At 49.0% G+C, this 19416-nt stretch overlaps 1 protein-coding gene across 6 annotated transcripts in view; it reads left to right on the top strand.

Moving 5' to 3' along the window:
• The window catches only part of ARRB1 (arrestin beta 1), a 180598-nt gene that overhangs the window by 158016 nt on the left and 3166 nt on the right, over positions 1–19416 (top strand). For 5 of the 6 annotated variants that reach the window (XM_053313215.1, XM_053313217.1, XM_053313218.1 and 2 more), the window contains 6 exons: positions 2102–2174; positions 5378–5515; positions 9950–10033; positions 10887–10910; positions 13976–14046; positions 17431–17482. In XM_053313215.1, coding sequence (XP_053169190.1) covers positions 2102–2174; positions 5378–5515; positions 9950–10033; positions 10887–10910; positions 13976–14046; positions 17431–17482 — 442 coding nt within the window. The remainder of the gene's footprint in view (positions 1–2101; positions 2175–5377; positions 5516–9949; positions 10034–10886; positions 10911–13975; positions 14047–17430; positions 17483–19416) is intronic. The other variant, XM_053313214.1, reaches the window with a different exon arrangement.

Here is a 19416-nt window from a genome sequence, read left to right as displayed (position 1 = left end):
TCGTTGCTTACTTGGGCTGCCAGATGCCCCCTTCTCTCTTGTGCAGGCTGCAGGAAAGGCTGCTTCGGAGGGGGTCCCTGCTGGGAGCTGGATGGGCCTCCTCTCCAACCGGAGAAGGAATGCTTTCCCCCTCCGAACGGTGGTTTGTTCATGTGCCCATTTCTGCCGCAGATTCAGTCAACCCACTCACAGCCTTGCCCTGACTCCTTTCATAGGGCGACAGTGTGCCTGCCGTGCCTCACTTGCATAACTGGCAGAGGTTTTCCTGCTCAGCTTTCCCTCTGTGGCTCTTTGCACAAGATACTCCTGCCTTGGGAGAGAGAGTCGGGACTCGAGCAGGAAGAAGTGCAGCCTCTGCCCTTGCCGGTGTCTGTTCGCCACCCGCTTGAAAAAGGCCCCAGAGCACACACGCCGCCCCAAGCAGAGCCAGCCCCAAGCGGGGGTTGAAGGGCCGGCCTGACTCTGCAGAGGCAGCTCCTTTTATCCCTCTGAGTGCGGGTGGGAAAGGAAAACGGAAAAACCGGCCACTGAAAAATCCCAGATAGGAAGATGCAGAGGCTGCTAAGGCTTCGGCACCAGCTTAAAAGCAGAGGCGAGGTGAGTCAGTCACCGGAAGTGGCAGGTGTGTGGGGTGCTGGTGGGGCAGCGAGATGTCCCCCCAGTGCCTCTCTCTGTCTCAGCTGCCTCCCTCTGCCTCCTGCCACCCTCAAAGGCACATGTGGGTGGAAGCAGAATTGGGCCCCCTGGCTCAGGCCTGCTGAGGTCTTCGGCAGGTGCCGGTTCGCCTGCGAGGGTGATGGGGACAGAGGCCTGATTTCGGTGGGAGGGTGTCCCACCCTCACACGCAAGGTCCTAGATTCAGCCTCCAGCATCTCCCTCTCTGCTTAGGCCCAGGGGATTTCAGAGAGCCCCTTCTCCGTTACGAGCCCCCACCGCCTACTGAGACCATCTGGGGAGGTCCGTCTGCAGTTGCCACCAGCCCGTCCAGAGGCTTCTCACGGATGGGGCTTCCCCATTGCTGCCCCGAGGCTTTGGAATGCGAAATAAGAGCCCGCCCCCCCATCTCCAACCGCTTTTAAAGGGGCTGTGAAGACACATTTATTTGCCCAGGCTTTTAATTAGACTTCTAGAAGCTGTCATTGTTTTAAATGGCTTTATTGTTTTCACGTTTTAATTCTGTTTCTAATCTGTGTGGTTTTATTGTGAATCACCCAGAGGCATGAGTTTGGGGTGGTATACAAATATGCTAATTAAATTAAATTAAATTAAATTAAATTAACTTGCGAGCGTCGTGGGCAGGAGGGGTGAGAAAGACCCGGACCTGAAGAGCCAGCCCCAGTCAAAGGAGACAGCTCCTGGGGCCAGATGGCCTGGAGGCAGTTTCCAGGGCTGAGGGCATCACTGTCAGGTCTGCCACCTTTGGAGGCAGCTTCTCCCTCCCTCCCTCCCCAGGGCGCTGCTTCCATCGTGGGCCAGTAGCAGCAGGTGGCCCAACCATTACAGGCCACTCAGGCAGGACTGCCTTCCACCACCCAGGCCTGCCCAGGTCCCCACATCCATAGGAGGAGAGCTGGCCTCGTGCTAGCGGTAACGGCTTGTCCCCTTTGCTAAGCAGAGTCCTCTTGTGGGAGACTACTTGTGTGAGCACTGGAAGAGATTCCCCTTAGGGGATAACGGGGCCACTCTGGGAAGAAGAGCACCTGCCTGCTTGCCTGCAGAAAGTTCCTTCCGTGTTCCCTCCCTGGCAGCATCTCCAGATAAGGGCTGAGAGAGATTCCTGCCTGCAACCTTGGAGAAGCCGCTGCCAGTCTGTGTAGACAACACTGAGCTAGATGGACCAATGCTCTGACTCAGTATATGGCAGCTTCCTCTGTTCATCAGTGCGGGTCTTCCTCCAGTCTCCCCATCTGGTTGGTGACCTTACATCTAGAACGTAGGGCACCAGCCTCGGTGCCTTTCTGGTGCCAGCAAAGGTTACTGACTTTGTTGCGTTGTGCTTTATTTGTCTGCTGTTCTGGGGGCTTGCTGAAGGGTTGCAAAGGAATTCACTACATAAATAAAGTGTTCTCTCTCTCTCTCTCCCCTCCCTTTTTGCTTCCAGTCCGCCAGTATGCAGACATCTGCCTGTTTAACACAGCCCAGTACAAGTGCCCAGTTGCAGTGGAGGAATCAGAGTGAGTATGACCGAGCCAGCCGCTTCACTGCACACGGCCTTTTCTAGCAGAAGCAAAAGGGGCAGGGCTCTGCCCTGAGGTGCTTACAGTCTGAAGTTTGACAGTAGAGCAAGAGAGAGGGAGAGGTGTCAAAGGCGGTAAATGTGAGCCCACAGAGGCCGTATTCCAGGGCTGCATAACTTCAGCCCTCCTGCAGATGATGGACTACAATTCCCATAATCCCTGATTATTGGCCACTTTTGCTGGGCATGATGGGAGCTGTAGTCCAAAAACAGGTGGAGAGCCAGAATTGTGCTACCCTTCATTAGGGGTTCCAAACCCGGGGTCGCAAGGCAGGGATGCTAGGAGGCGGTCCCCAGATGATGGGAGTTGGATTACAACTCCCATCATCCTCTGCCACGATGGCCCTTCCATGTGTTTCTCTCCTCTGCACTTCACCCAGCAGAAACATACAGGGCAGATTCCCTTGATGAGCATGGTGTGCAAGAGGCTTGTGTGGGAGGAGAGGGCCCTTCAGGCATCCAGGATCCAAACCACTTTGGACTGTAAAGGCAGGAACCGACACTTTGAACTGGAAGCCATTAGAAAACAAATTAGGAGCCAGTGGAGCAGATGAGAACTGCGTACAAGATGTTTAGATAGATAGCTCCTACTAGCGGTCTAGCTGCTGTATTTTGCACCAACTGAAATTCCCAAATGCTTTCCAAGGGCAGCCCCATCTAGAAGACATGATATTTCTGCCAGACAAAAGCATCTCAGGTAACAGGACTAGGCTGGAGAGCTGCTGCCAGTCAGAGTAGACAGTGCTGAGTTAGATGGGCCAAGGGCCTGACTCAGTAGGCAGCAGCTTCCTATGTGTGTGATTTGAGGGTCCTCTTGGATTCGCGGCTCCTGCTCGAGCAGCAGGTGGAGGCCGTGGCCAGAGGTGCCTTTGCCCGGCTTTGGCTGGTTCGCCAGTTGTGGCCCTATCTCAACCGGCAGGCCCTGGCAATGGTCACTCATGCCCCCGTCATCTCTCGTCTGGATTACTGCAATGCACAATACCTGGGGTTGCCTTTGAAGACGACCCAGAAGCTTCAGTTGGTCCAGAATGCGGCAGCCTGCCTACTTATGGGTGCTAGGAGATATGACAGCGTGACACCTCTCTTGCGGTCGCTGCACTGGTTACCTCTTTGCTTCCGGGTCCAATTCCAAGTGCTGGTTCTCACCTTTAAAACCCTTCAGGGCTTAGCACCTGCTTACCTGCAGGACTGCCTCTCCTGGCCGGTCCTGTCCCATCCTGTGAGATCTTCTCAAGTCGCCCTTCTTTCAGTCCCTGGTCTCAGAGAGGTCCGTAGTACTAGGGCCCGTGGAAGGGCTTTCTCGGTTGCTACCCCTTCACTTTGGGATTCTCTTCCCACCGCCAGTTCAGTCTACCTCCTCCCTTTCAGCCTTTAAAACCTTATTGAAGACATTCCTTTTCCGCCAGGCGTATGCCTTTTTTTAATTATTATTATTATTATATTATTATTATTATTTTACACAGTCAGACAGGTGTTATTGACTGGTTTGTTTTATCCAGACATCGAGTCCTTCCCAAGGACCTGGGATGCCAGAATTTTATTGTCAGTGTTGTTGCTGTTGTTATAGATCTCATCGCAGAATATAGGCTGTTCCCAGTTGCTTTTTGTACTTGGCTGATGGTGATTTCTGTGGCCCCGATGGTGTTGAGGTGCTCTTCAAGGTCTTTGGGAACTGCACCCAGGGCACCAATGACCACTGGGATTATTTTGGTCTTCTTCTGCCACAGCCTTTCAATTTCACTTTGTAGATCTTTGTATTTGGTGATTTTTTCTATTTCTTTTTCTTCTATTCTGCTATCCCCTGGTATTGCTATGTCGATTATTTTGACTTGTTTTTCTTTCTTCTCGACTACAGTTATATCTGGTGTATAGTGTGGCAGATGTTTGTCTGTTTGTAGTCGCAAGTCCCATAATATTTTTACATCTTCATTTTCTTCAACTTTTTCAATTTTATGGTCCCACCAATTCTTGGCTACAGGTAGCTTGTATTTTTTTGCAGATGTTCCAGTGTATCATCCCTGCTACTTTGTCATGCCTTTGTTTGTAGACAGTCTGTGCGATCTTTTTACAACAACTGATTAGGTGGTCCACGGTTTCATCTGCTTATTATTTATTTATTTATTGTTTGTTTGTTTGTTTGTTTCAGTTATTTTATTTATTTTATTTTACTTATTATTTGTAATCTCGGATGCTGTTCTTGCTTTGTACACCACCCTGAGTCTGTGGATTGGGCGGTATTTATTTAAGATTTATTTAAAGACCTGGATGGTGGAGAGGTCTATCAACCGCTTCTAGTTGGAGGGCTATAGGCCATCTCCAGCCTCCAAGGCAGGATGCCTCTGAGTACCAGGACATTGTAGAACTGGAAAAGGTGCAGAAGAGGGCAACCAAGATGATCAGGGGCCTGGAGCACCTTTCTTATGAGGCAAGGCTACAACACCTGGGGCTATTTAGTTTAGAAAAAAGACGACTGCGGGCAGACATGAGAGACATCTATAAAACCATGCATGGTGTGGAGAAAGAGAACAGAGAGAAATTCTCTCTCTTCCATAACACTAGAACCAGGGGTCATCCCATGAAATTGATTGCCAGGAAATCTAGGACCAACAAATGCAGGTACTTTTCCACACAACACATAATCCACTTGTGGAATTCTCTGCCACGAGATGTGGTGACAGCCAACAACCTGGATGGCTTTAAAGGGGGTTTGGATAACTTCATGGAGGAGAGGTCTCTCAATGGCTACTAGTCGGAGGGCTGTGGGCCACCTCCAGCCTCAAAGGCAGGATGCCTCTGAGTACCAGTTGCAGGGGAGTAACATGCCCTCACCTCTTGCCTGTAGGCTTCCAGCGGCATTTGTTGGGCCACTGTGTGAAACAATGTGCTGGACTAGATGGGCCTCCTTGGGCCTGATCCAGCAGGGCTGTTCTGATGAGATCCTGATCATGCTGAAACACCTTGCATTTCCTTGGGCTACAAACTTGGGGTCCAGATCTATGAGCAAGCCCTGAGGCAAACCAAAGACTGGGCAGCAGTAGCCATTCTACTTTGTTATCTTTTCCCAGCTGGGAAGAGATAAAGTGATGAATCTAAGAACCCGGGACCCTGCTGCCTTTCACTCGTGTTTGCCCTTCTCTGCAGCGACGTGGTGGCTCCTAGTTCGACATTCTGCAAGGTCTACACACTGACCCCCTTCCTCGCCAACAACCGGGAGAAGCGCGGCCTGGCCTTAGATGGCAAGCTCAAACACGAAGACACCAACCTGGCTTCCAGCACTCTGTGAGTTCCTTTTCCTGACCCTGTTTTGGGTGGGCTCTGCAGACACAGCAGGCGAGCCCAATTTATGCACAGATGGAGAGGCTTTATTCCCAAAGGAGGGCCAAGGGAGCAAGCCGAGTCATCCGGTGGCTTTTGTCTCGTCTCTTCTCATGTCCTTGGCATAGCAACAGGCACGAATGATGGCTGTATTTATTTGTTTGTTTGTTTATCACATTTGTACACCGCCCCAAATTTGCATCTCTGGGCGGTTAACAACAGCATAAAACAAGTTAAAATATATACCAAAAACTTAAAACAATTTAAAAATTTAAAAATCATCTACAAATTAAAACCTTAAAATTTTAGGTTTCTCTTTACTTAGAGAAACATTTGTGTCCCACCCTTCTGCCCCAGAAATGGGACCTCGGGGACAACCAACATTCATTATAAAACCACAGACTGGCAGTGGCTTCTCCATGGTTTCAGGCAGGAGTCTCTCCCAGTCCTACCTGGAGATGCTGCCAGGGGTTGAACCTGAGACTCTCAGCATGCAGGTCCTATAGGGGACTAGTGTCAGGATATCCTAAAAGGAATGACAGGGAATGCCCGCTGAAATGCACGGGTTCCTTCCAAATGGCAAAGGGCCATACAGCTGTTTCATGCACTCCTATGGAAGGAACCCATGCATTTCAGCGGGCATCCCCTGTAATTCCTTTCAGTACATTTCCTAGAGTCTACATGATCAGATCCATGGTGTCAGCGTAATTGAATAGGAACACAGGAAGCTGCCTCTACCGAGTCAGACCCTTGGTCCATATCTCTCAGTATTGTCTACACTGACTGGCAGCGGCTTCTCCAAGGTTGCAGGTAGGAGTCTCTCTCAGGCCTCTCTTAGAGATGCTGCCAGGGAAGGGCTTGGGACCTTCTGCATGCAAGCGGACAGGTGCTTTCCCCAGCGCTCACACATGTAGTCTCCCATTCAGATGCAAACCAGGGCAGACCCTGCTTAGCCAAGGCGATAATTCATGCTTGCTACCACAGCATCAGCTCTCCTCCATTCTGGTGGGTGCCACTTACCTGGGATCTTAATTCTTCTGCTTCAGCTGCCATAGCAGACATACTCAAGATCAGGGATTCGCAACGTTGGGTCTCCAGATGTTATTGGACTTCAGCTCCCATAGTCCCCAGCCCCAGTGGCCTTTAGTTGGGGATTATGGGAGTTGAAGTCCAATAACAACTGGGGACCCAACATTGAGAATCCCTGCTCTAGATGGATGGATGGAGCTGCTCTGGGAAGAGCATCTAAGTTTCAAGTTCCCTCCTTGACAGCATCTCCAAGATAGGGTTGAGAGAGATTCCTGCCTGCAACCTTGGAGAAGCCGCTGCCTGTCTGTGAAGACAATACTGAGCTAGATGGACCAAGGGTCTGACTCAGTATATGGCAGCTTCCTAGGTCTCTGTCCCTATAGACACACAGAAGAGGCAGTGTTCATTCTCATTCAAAACAAGAATAACACATTTTTGAGTAATTATTAGGGCTGAATGGTGAATAGGCATTTGGGCTATTCACATGACTGGGAGGGTGTGCACAGAGGGTGGGGAAGGCAGGGACAAACCTACCTTCTCCCCAACGATCATCATTCCGTTCTTTGGCGTGCTGCTGCGTACACACTGTCCACGCTGCTCCTGGCAGCATGGATCATGCTGGCCATGCGTCCCAGCAGCCTTTGGATATCCCACAGTGCACTGCGTGACAGGCACGGTGCATGGAGGGATAACCCCCTGACTTGGGCACTCCAGGCCTATCCAGTTACGGTGAAGCGATGCATCTGATCATGTCAACTCCAGGAAATGCACTCACAGGAATGACAGGGAAGGGGCACTGAAATGCAGGGGTTCCTTCCAAATGCCCACAGGAATTTCCTGGCCCCTTCCCCCCGCCCCCACCGGCCTCCACAGCAGGCCATTGCAGTGCCCTCAGGTGGCACAATGACCCCTTCCCTCTCCAAACAGGACTCAGTCAGGCTTGCAAAGAGTTTGCCTTCTCCTCCCCTTCCTGTCAAACCAAGAGCTTGACAGGCTGATGGCCTTTTATTTCTATGGAGTTTTATTAATTAACTCCCAATACGTGCAGCATTGTATAGAATTTCTGCTTCTGCAGCGGGTGGTTGCTTCATGTTTTAATTAGGGCTGTTAACTGATTAAGGGATGTTGAGTTGATCCGTCATCTGTGACATTTTCTACTAAAATGTAGAAGCAGGAAAAATTCCTGGAATGGGATTGGAGAGGGTGTAGAATTGCTTTGCTTGTATCTAGCCAAACTGTGGCTGCATTCATGAGCCGTTAGCCATTTTTGGAAGGGCGGTATATAAATCAAATCAAATCAAATCAATCAATAAATTCAGACATAATGCAAAACTGTAGTTGATGCTAGCCATGGTTAAGAGCCCACACCATGGTCTCAGCTCCCAGACAACCAGGGTTTAAAGATCTGTTTTTGGTTCCCATCTGCTCAGGACTCTGCTTTGGAGTCCATGGGAGATGCAGTCTTAACTGTGAGTTATCAGTGGTCTGTGAAATCAGGCATAAAGCAAAACCACAGTTAGCACAATTAGGCTTTGCAAACCAACTGTGGTTTCCAGATCCTCGTTTGTTGGCCTCAAACAAGCCACAGTTTATGGGCAGGCTCAGGTTCAGACATAATGCAAGACTATAGTTTATCTAAGCAAGCCGTGTTTTCTCATTACGTCTTTATACAGCCTGTGCTTGCATAGGCTGAAGGAGAGGCAAAACGGGCTAGTTTTTAGTCTAAACTGAAAATCTGTCTAATTAATATTCCAGTTTTTGTGTTTCATTAATTGTATTTATACAACACCATCACGGTATGCAATGCTTTACAGCAGCCTTGGGTCCCCAGATGTTGTTGGACTACAACTCCCATCATTCATAGCCACAAGGCCAATGTAGCTAAGAATTAAGGGAACTGAAGTCTACCAACATCTGGAGACCCAAGGCTGAGAATCCCTGCTTTACAGAGTTTTGCAAGGTAAAAACGCAAGAGATCAGGCAGGTCTCTGCTCCCTGTGAATTTACAATCTAAAACCAAGCCTGGGAAAGGAAACCACACAAAGTGCCCATCCCTGCTGAGTCTGAACTCCCAGAAGGGTGGGGAGAAAGTGCTGGAGGTTCCGTTGTGTAATTTCAGTCATTAGAAGCATATTAACAATACTATTGATGAGACCAAACTTTGCATTTAGGCCTTTTGTCCTCACTGGTGACCTTACAGCTGTTTGTGAGTCAGAAGCTGTCTCAGCAGGAAAGTAAAATAGGCTGTTGCTAAAAATGTTGGTGGGATTTCAACATGGAGGCTAAAAGCAGAAAAATAAGTAACTGCAACATCCTGTACATTGATGTCGTACGTACGTTCCTGGGGGCCTGATCGTGTAAAATATCTAAGCTGGGGAGATCCAGTCAGAAAGCAGTAAACAACTGTCTGCATTAAAGGGTATAAAACCAACTGGGCGGGGTCCTCAGATTCCATGGGAAGGCTGAGTACCTTCAGCTGGCTGAATATCCCTGTTCTGCTGCTTACTACTCTGGATGGTGGTGGGTCCTGAAATAAAGTCTTGCAGATAATTAAGATGCTCATCTTTTCTTGGTGGGCCCTGAAGCATAGCTTGTCAGTAGTGCCTCCTGTGACTACTAGAAGTCTAGCCTGACATAATTCTGATCTTCTGAAAGCTGGTGCGTTGCCTGAACAAAGGCCAAGCTCGGAGTGAACCATCAACTGAACCATCAATTTAAAACTGATTAAAGTTGGTTGGTTTGTTGGTTTGTTTTAAAAGGTAAGTCCAACAAATGGCACAAACAGGCAGTAGTGTGCAGAGGCTGCATTTCCAACCCAAGGGCAGGATCAAGGAGCCAGGTCAATCAGGGAAAGGCCCTTCAGCACCTTGGACAGATCCCAGGGAGCAGGCAGCTTGTTCCCACATCCGCTTAGGTCCAGCCGAGTCCTTCTCCTCCCTGAGCTTGGTGAATCCCCTCCAAGCTCTTCTCTCTCCTGGAGAGTGGAGAAGGTTAAACAAGTCGCCTCTCTTTCAGCTCTGACTTGGTGCATTGCCTGCAAGGGGATGCTGGAGAATGGAAGGTCTTTGATGTTGAGGGTGCTGATCCCTTGGGCGAATTTGGCCTGGGGTTGCTGTCTCTGCAAGAATCCCAGCTTGAGAGTCCCCAGACAAAGAGGCTCTTGCTGTGGAGTCCACTCCTCTGCCATCTGTGCCACTGGCCTAACCTGGCCGGTCCTTCTCCCTCTGTGTTGGGGTTCTGGTCACTGCTTGTGGTTGGGGCCGTGGCAGGAAGGGCGGGTGAAACCGGGGTGAATGTAAGCAGATCTCGCTACGGTTCCTGTGCATGCATCGCTCTTTACAGGTTCTCCTCTCTCGCCTTAACTTCCAGGTTGAGAGACGGGGCCAACAAGGAGATCCTGGGCATCATCGTCTCGTACAAAGTGAAAGTGAAACTGGTGGTTTCTCGGGGCGGGTGAGTGCTCTTCTCCTCCTGTGTCAGCCAGTTCCAGGAAATCCCTTCGTTCTGAACCGAGGGATGATCCCGACGCTGCTTGCTAATTGCTACGAAGCTGCCTTGTCCCCTAGCAGGGCCACTGGTCCATCGAGACACTGCTGGAGTTGCGCTGTGGTTCTGGGCGCACTTCCTTAGGAGTCAGTCCCACTCAGCATAGTGGGAAGTGCTTCCAAGGAAATGTGCACCGGACTGGGCTGCATGTCCTGGCCGTGGTCTGCCCCGGCAGCTTCGTACGCTGCCTGCAGAACTGGCAAAGCACCCAGCCGATCACTGTCTAGTGTTGTGGCTTCACAACCCTTCCATCTTTGCCAACCAGGAGATTCTGCAGACCCTGGGGGGGCCTCCTTGTCACTCGTGTGGGTTGTATTTGGCCGATGAGTCTGAGGATGTCCAGGCTGGGGTTCCTCCCTCTGCAGCAGGGGTTCTCAAGCTAGACTACATCACCCATCATCCACCACCACAGTGACAGGCTGTTGCAGGGAGTGGTGGGAGTTGTAGTCCAACAACGTCTGGGGACCCACACTTGAGAACCAGTGTTCCCTGTCACAGGGAATCCCAGGTGTCGTTGACTACAACTTCCATCATCCCTCGCGGCCGTGGCCTTTGGCTGGGGAGGCTGGGAGTTGTAGGCAACAACATCTGGGAGTACCTCTTCCAGGGAACACTCTTGGGAAGCCCTGCTGTCGAGCCTGGATGTTGATTCCCAGTCTGGCACTCTGGCCGGTTGACTGCACAGTGTGTTTGCTGCCACCCGTGAGTGAGTGACTAATGTTCTCCGTCTCCTTTGCTACGTCTCCTTTGCTAACACCAGCCTTCTGGGAGACCTTGCCTCCAGGTAACACCCTCCGACTCTGCCTGCTGCAGCCACTGCCCAGCATGCTCACTGCCGACACCACAGACCCCGCCTCCCTCTCCTTACCCTCCAGTATCAATCACGTGCTTAATTCACACACACACACACCCCTTTTTTTTTAACCATCTTGGTCATTTCCATTGCTTTGTCAACCACTTTAATTTTGCGCTCTCAAACCCAGATTGTCTCACTTGACATAACTTCACACAGATTCTGCAGGTAGCATCATCTGTGAGCTCGTCATAAGCTCAGGTTATAATTCTTTCCACCAGGGTGGCTTCTGTCCATCCTGGAGGCATCTGACTAGCCCCTCCTGGAAACAGGATGCTGGGCTATTATTGATGGACGCACTAGGATTTGATCCTGCAGGGGTGCTCCTGCAGTCTTTTGTATAAAGATTAGGCACATTCATGGAGGATGTCATTCTATCGATGGCTTTTGGCCATGCTAGTTAAGTGAAACCTCCATGTTCAGGGGCAGTATAGCACTGAATACCTAGATGCTGGGGAACAACAGCAGGGCAGGGCTGTTGCCTTCATCTCCTGCTTTTGGGCTTCCTGGAGGTACCTGGGAGGCATCTTCCCACTGTGGGAAAGAGGATGCCGGACCTGATCGACACACTTTGGTCTGACCCAGCAACCAGGCCCTTCTCGTGTTCCTGTCCAAATGGCCTATGCTAGCAGAAAGTTTTCATTTAGGCTAGCTCAGGACACCTTAGTGCCTCAGGCATAAAAGTCAAATGCACACATACACATACCAACATATGGCATAATCTGCCCAGAGGTTCTCTTGTACAAGCTTCGTTGAAATGACCAATCAAGGACACTGTTTTGCAGACAAGAGGGGGGTTGTGGGGTTGCCTCCGCGGGGAGGGGACTTGCTGCAGACCCGGACCGGTGTCAGCTCCAGAAGGACATCTCCTGCCTCGCCCTCCTTTCACGATCCATGCTTCTTCCTGCATTCTTCAGTCATGACACCATGTGTGACGCATGCTCCGAGTCCCCCTGATCCATTGCAGCATCCTTTCCATCGTGTGCACCAGTCATGAGCCCATCTTGTCCCGATAAGAAATGTCTCGGATGTAAAGCCACCTCTGCCTCCCGCACCCAGCTATGACTGGATCCTCTCGGCACGCTTTGAACCCTCCCATCTCTCTTCCAACCTCTGATTCATCCCCGTCCACATGCAATCTCAGCGTTTGGTTGCATCTCAAAGGGGATGAATCAGAGGTCCAAGATCTGTCACCCCAGGCCAACCGACTGGGTCGAGGGGTTGCCGGGAATCCTTAGCTAGCACAGGCTGCCTGTAGTCTGGATGGGGCAGAGAAAATTGGCTCAATGGCTCTCCTTGCTGGCAGAGAATTCATTTCTTTATTTGCATAAAATATTTCTAACCTGTCTCTCCAGCACACTGCTGCTGTCAACAGCAAAAACAGCAATAAAATGCAGTGTCAAAACAAAACACTTAAAACAGTGGGGGTTTTTAAAATAATAATAATGATAATAATAAATAAACCAATGCCAAGCACTAAAACTGGTTTGAACTGGGAAACTGATTTTTAAAACCAGATTTTAAATAACTCTTGGGAAAGAGTTATTTTCAAGCACTATTTATAACTCATCGGGGAGGGAGATTGGCGGAGCACCTCCAGGAGGTCATTCCAAAAAGTGGGGCCACTGCTGAGCAGGCCCTGTCCATGGTCCACATCAGTGATGGGGCTGAGAGTAGAGCCTGTGAAGGCAGCCAAGGGAGGGCCCTGGCAGATTCACAGAGAAGAGCCTGCATGCCACTTTCCAGTCCCAGCAGGAGCCTTGCCTTGCATCCCAATGGAATTCATTTGCAGTCGCGTTATATTAGGACAAGGGGAAACACACATGTGCTTTTTGTGCAGGGCACAGAGACCCTGAGGGATTGGTTACCCCACGATGTGGCAGTGATCACTGGCTGGGATGAACATTTTGAAAAAGGGCTAGACAAATTCATGGAGGAGATCTCTCGGTGGCAGTTCAATATGTCAGTGGAGCCTCCATGTCCAGAGGCTGCATATCTCTGAATACCAGACACTAGGAATAAGCATCAGGAATGTCCCTGCCCTTTTAAAGGCATCTGGCTGGACTTTTGGAAGCAGAGTGCTGGAGCAGACAGAACTGCAGTTTGCTTTAGCAGGGCAGTCCTTGGGCTGACGCAGAGTTTGGTGGGGTCCACAGGCTTGCACCTTCCCCATTTTTTTAAATTACCTGCTTTTCTACAACAGCATGTAATCAAAGTGTTATGCAAAACTACACCTAAACCTCACCATGCCACCATTAAGGCCCAGGGAGTTTCTTGGGGGAAGGAAGAATGGTGACCAGCAGCATCTGGGGACTCGTGGTTGAGAACCCCGGGTCTGAACTCCTTGGCACCCATTGTAATTGGGAGAGGAAATGCGGGGAGGGAAGCTGTTTTCAAGGTCAGGGTGTCCGAGCCGAGCGTGGGAGGTGAAAGGGAAGAGCAGGCGTGGGTGATGCTGGCAGGAAAGAGAGGAGCAAAGAGCTTTAAAACTGGGGACTGGGATCTTGATGCAGATGGAAGACATGACCAGGAGTCAGTGCAAGGGCTAACGGAGAAGGGCCATGTGATTTTAGTGGTAGGGATCCAAGAGGATAACTTAAGGACTGCCTTCAGAATCAGACCAAAGGTCCATCTCCTCCAATGTCCTCTTTCTCACAGTGGCCAACCACCAGATGCCTCCAGAAAGCCCCCAAGCAGAGCTTAAAGGAAACACCCCTCACCTCTTGTTTAGGCCCCAGCAACTGGTATTTAGGGGTATGCTGCCTCTTTTCATGGAGGTTCCATTTAGGTGCCATGGCTAGTTGTCATTGCTAGACCTCTTCTTCCTCCTCCTCCACGAATGTGTCGAATCTCCTTTCAAGCCCATCTGAGCCTGAGAAGCTTAGCAAGCAGCCTGAATCTGCTGGATAGCGGGGACAGGGCAGGGAGGAATTGAGCATGGAGAGGCAAGCTTTGGTGTTCCTCGCTGGAGACTCACTCCTGGTCTGTCTTTCCAGTGACGTAGCCGTGGAGTTGCCGTTCACGCTTATGCACCCGAAGCCGAAGGAGGAGCCCTTGCACCGGGACGGTGAGTGGAGCCTTCTCTTCCCTTTACCACGGCCGTGGGGAGGGGCAGGGAGGGAGACCCCCTGCTGCAGAGGTTGCCAAATGTTGGGGGCCCAGACGTTGCTGGACCACAACTCCCATGGCCAGTTGTAGTCCAACAACTTCAGGGGACCTGAGGTTTGGGAGGGCCCTGTCCTCTTTGTATGTTGATGAGGCCCACCGGGTGTTCATAGCCCTGCTTGTATATGGTAGTGATATGACAAGGGAACATAGGAAGCTGCCATATACTGAGTCAGACCATTGGTCTATCTAGCTCAGTATTGTCTTCACAGACTGGCAGTGGCTTCTCCAAGGTTGCAGGCAGGAGTCTCTCTCAGCCCTCTCTTGGAGATGCCGCCAGGGAGGGAACTTGGGATCTTCTGATGCTCTTCCCGGCCCCATCACCTGAGGGGAATATCTTAAGGTGCTCACACTTCTAGTCTCCCATTCTTATACAACCAGGGCAGACCCTGTTTAGCAGAGGGGACAAGTCATGCTTGCTACCAGAAGACCAGCTCTCCTCTCCTTTAGTCATATCAAGGATAAGTGTTGCTTAATGTACAGTATATTTAATACAGTGCAGGGCAATAGGAACATAGGAAGCTGCCATATACTGAGTCAGACCATCGGTCCATCTAACTCAGTACTGTCTTCACAGACTGGCAGCGGCCTCTCCAAGGTTGCAGGCAGGAGTCTCTCTCAGCCCTAACTTGGAGTTGCTGCCAGGGAGGGAACTGGGAACCTTCTGCACACAAGCAAGCAGGTGATCTTCCCAGAGTGGCCCCATCCCTTGAGGAAAATATCTTCCACTGCTCACACAGTAGAAACTCAGTATTACAATTTTTTTAAAAAAGATCCCACCTCCAATATATCACACATCCAATGAAGCATAACAGATACAGGCATAACCTGTTGCTGTGGATCCAGCATCTGCGGTTTTGCGTATCCGCGATTAGGGCACTGACACCTGACCTCGGAGGTCATTTCTGGCTTCCATTTAGAGCGCAGGAGCCGTTTTGTGGCTCACTTGGTTTAAAAAACACCCCCTTTCCCATGAAAAATTGTGGAATAATGGCAAAATTTGGACTTCTGGGGGCATTGCTGGAGGCCTGTGGAGCACGGTAGGGTACTCTACTTTGGTTTTTTTTGCTGTTTGGGGAAAGATTTTTGGGCCTCCAGGAACCTAACCCCTGTGATCCCATAGACCTTAATGCCTATGGGAAACTCCATGGACACTCCATGAAACTCCATGGTTTCAGCATCCACGGTATTATCACAGCACGGAACCCCCACATGGATACAGAGGTCCACCTGTATGCATCATTGAGTATCATTCATAGATTAGCTATTTTCATTATAATCTCCTTCTAAATATACAGTTTCCCTATAATATCTTCTCCAGCATCCCCATATTGGTGGAATATATCCAACTGTTAATCTGTCCTCCTCCTTGTGAAAAAGAAAGAGCTAAACACTACTGGAGATTATAATTGAAGTTGTTAATATGTGGTACACAATGATACATATCTGTTATGCTTCTTAGGATGTGTGATGTGTTGTAAAAAGAAATTACGTTTTTCTTGTAATACTGAGTTTGTTGTTCTACATTATATTGAATACATTGTATGCTAAGCAACATTGATCCTTGATCTTCTTGATATGATTTGTTGTTTCTGATCGAGGTTACTCCCCATGGTTGTTGGCTGGTCTGGCGAGGGACCGCAGTGACCCACCCTGTGAGTGCTGTGACAGTTGAGGTCACCCTCCACACCTCCGGCAGCCTTCAGACAACCAGCATGTGACTCTGCAAAATAGCAAATCTTGGGCAAATGGCTTTTCAGCATAAAGCAGCCACATAGCAGACGGTTGTGGGAATGGGTTTTCCGTTCCCAAATGATGAGTGGCTCCTTTTGGTCTGGGCACAGAAGGACGCCTGGGAGGAGTCTCTCAAAGGTCAGCATGCCTGGGGCTGCCTGAATAAGATGCAACTCTGGATCCCCAAGTGATGCACCTGCTGCATCCCTCAGAGGAGAGCCAATCCTAAGGCCCCGTGGCACGGTGGAAGCCCCTTCCCCATGGTTTCCCCCCACAACTCCCGTAACTTATGGATGAAGGATCTGCGTGGCTGGAGTCAGTGGCATGGCACTTTTCCATCATAGCATCATTTTCTCGGCCACAGTGATGCCTGGCTTGTGGAAGGGACCCACCCGCTGGGCCCCTCCTGCAAGGCAACTTCTATTCTCACATGCAGCTGTGGACATATTTTGTACATTGGGAACAAAGTTTTTCTGCAGTTGGGCCCGTGGAGAATAATAAGGCTGAATCTTGAAAAGAAATAGGTGAGGGGGAAAGAAGACACACACACACACAAAGATAAAGATGGATATGGTTTCCTTTCCAGCTTCAAAACCTCATACAAAAAGTGTATTTGGGCTTTATGCGCGTGTGCGCTCTCTCTCTCTCTTTCTGAAAAATTCACGGGTGAGGAGATGCTTGTGGGCAGGGGACAAGCTGTGCCAGTGGCTTATGCATCAAGCAAAAGAACGAATAATAAACTGTACAATGAGGAGCCTTCATATCCATACCTTACTTTGCTGCTGCTTGTGCAGCAGCAGCAATTTATGAATCTGCTCCTGAGCACACACTGATCAGTTTCAACCGACTCCTGTAGCTGTGCCTGTAAAAGCTCCTGATATGCAGATGTTAATAAGGGATACGATTTATCTCCTCACCGTGCAGTGAAAATCTTTATTTAAGGATCTCTGCACATCATCAAGTCGCTACTGAAGGGCGAGAACAGGCCAGGCCAGGAGTTTTGAGGTTTATTTCGGTCAATTGAAAAAATGTGGATCATTTGGGGAGGGCCAGTTGTGGCTTCCCCCTGCTTGGTTGCTGGCAGCTCAAATACGGACCTTTTGTAGGGTGGCCCAGGGACTTTGGAGCGTGCTTCCCAACAAAATTAGAGTCTCCCCTTCTCTGGATGCTTTTAAGAAGGGTCTGAAAACATACCTGTTTAGTCAGGTGTTTTTTTTTTAGAGTTTTTATCTGTATTTAAATTATTTTAACTGTGTTATTGTTTTAGTTGTGTTTTTAATTTGTGAACCACCCAGAGATTTACATGTGGGGCGGTATTTAAAAAGAAAGTGCTAAATGAATCAATAAATTGGCAGCTCCACCTTTCGGTGGCTGTATTTTGGGTTGCTGCTGCCCAGTGGACTAAACAGGACACCCCTCCCCATGCACACAAGTTGCCCTGATGAGGACAGGAGCCTTGAGGGAACCCCGGGTTTTAATGTTGATGATAATCATTGGGTAGCAGCTTGCTTCCTAAGAGGTCTAACCGCATGCCGTGGTTCCATGTGTTCAGTTCCAGAAAACGAAGCGCCCATTGACACAAATCTCATAGAACTTGATACAAAGTAAGCCAAATTCACTGGGGGTGGGTGGGGGGCAGGCTGATGTGTCTGTGTGTGGGGAGCGGTCTGCATTGGGATTCCAATTCATTTGCATCAAGCTGCTTCATTCATTTGCATGTAACTTGCTAACCCACTAACTCGTCCATTGCTGGCACCATCCACTCCATTTGCCTGGGAGAGATCTTTGGTTTTAACACTCTGGCTCCTAACCTTTAACACGGCATCTGCATGTTTCTTCTTTTCCCTCTCCTCCTTCGCATGGTCGCAACCACCGCCTTGTATGCATGCACCAAGAAGCAGGAAAAACGCAGTAAGGAATGCTCTTCTCTATGCCGTTTGCTTCCCTGTTCTTGGCACAGTAATCCTGTTGCATGGTATTTTTAAGGGGGGTCGGTGGTGCTTTGAGGGAGGCTTCCCTTCCCATGGTGTAGCACACGTTTCTCTTTTCTCGTGGAGGCCTCTGGCCAAACAGATTTTGCAGGGGGTTGAAGAAAAAAAACCCTGCAAACCCTATTTGGCCAGAGGCATGATGAGGGTCTACCTTTGGGTTGCTGTATTTTGGGTTCCTGCTGCCCAGTGGACTAAACAGGAACCCCCATGCACACAAATTGCCCTGATGAGGACTGGAGCCTTGAGGGAACCGGTGTCTCACTTTCTCAGCTCCAGTTTCTATTCCTCCTGGCTACAGCACTTGCACTTTCAAGAGGGCCTCTTGATATCTTGGAGGTTGGGGGCAGGGGTCTGCATCATGGCTGGCCTCTTCCCCAAGACTATTGGAAGGAGAATACGTTGTGCATGTTCAGTAAATTTATGCACAATTGCCAACTCAAAGTTGTAAACCAATTAAAGCAGGGGTTCTCAAACCTGGGTCCTCATATGTTGTTGGACTACAACTCCCATCATCCCCAGCCACAATGGCTAAGGCCATTGTGACTGGGGATGATAGGGGTTGTAGTCCAACAACATTGGGGGGCCCAAATTGGAGAACACCTGAATTAAAGTTTTGTTACTTGACCAATCATCTGTATTTTAATTTGTATCCTCTTGAATAACACCGAGATATCAACAGAGATGCCTTTTGGGGTTAGTGAAGGAAATTTAATTAAGTTTATAAATAAGTAAATGATACCACTCATTGTTTGTTGGGGCTTTTTTGTAGAAGGTCCTCAGCTCTAATATTTTCTCTACCCCATGGTACAGGAACACACCAAAACAAAATTTAAAAAGAAGCAGCAAGGGTATCCTTAATTTTTAGTCCCAGTAATTAAAACTGGCCTCCATCAATTGACAGCATTTCAGTAGTCCAGGGGCTCTCAAATTCATTGTGGCTAGGGATGATGGGAGTTGTAGTCCAACGACATCTGGGGCCCCAAGCTAGAGAATGCCTGCTTTAATGGTAAAATGCTGTCTTGGATTTTTGTATGTAATGTATATGGAAGATCTCTATTTAACTAACACATGCAGACACTATACGTGGAATATTTATTTTTTTAAAAGATTCTTGGTTTTATCAATTTAAATTTAATACAGATTGACACTGCATATATGACTAACAATGTCTTCTTCTAAGAAATGATTGCTAAAATATAGCAAAAGTGAGTTGGCAACTAACAAACTTACATTTCTATAAATTAATGTTTGTCTTCTTAAATCAGTATTTAATTTTACACATGCTTTAATAAATAAATAAGAAAATTGGATTCTAACCTTCCTAAAATGCTTTTGAAATATATAATATGCGGTCGTCAAGTATTAAATATGTTTAAAATGTTCTTATGATAACTGGGGAACTAAGATCATCCTTGTATACATTGTAGTTCAGTGAAATAGCAGAACTTTATACTGAGCTGAGAAAACTCCATCAATCCCCAGCAGCACAACACTGGGATCCACGGCCAAGACTGGAATATTCCCATTTAGGGCTGCAAAACCTTGCC

Source organism: Hemicordylus capensis, chromosome 3 (assembly GCF_027244095.1).
Source record: "Hemicordylus capensis ecotype Gifberg chromosome 3, rHemCap1.1.pri, whole genome shotgun sequence".
Lineage (NCBI taxonomy): Eukaryota > Metazoa > Chordata > Lepidosauria > Squamata > Cordylidae > Hemicordylus > Hemicordylus capensis.
The sequence above is the reverse complement of the archived record's forward strand: the minus strand, read 5'-3'. Positions and strand labels throughout refer to the sequence as shown.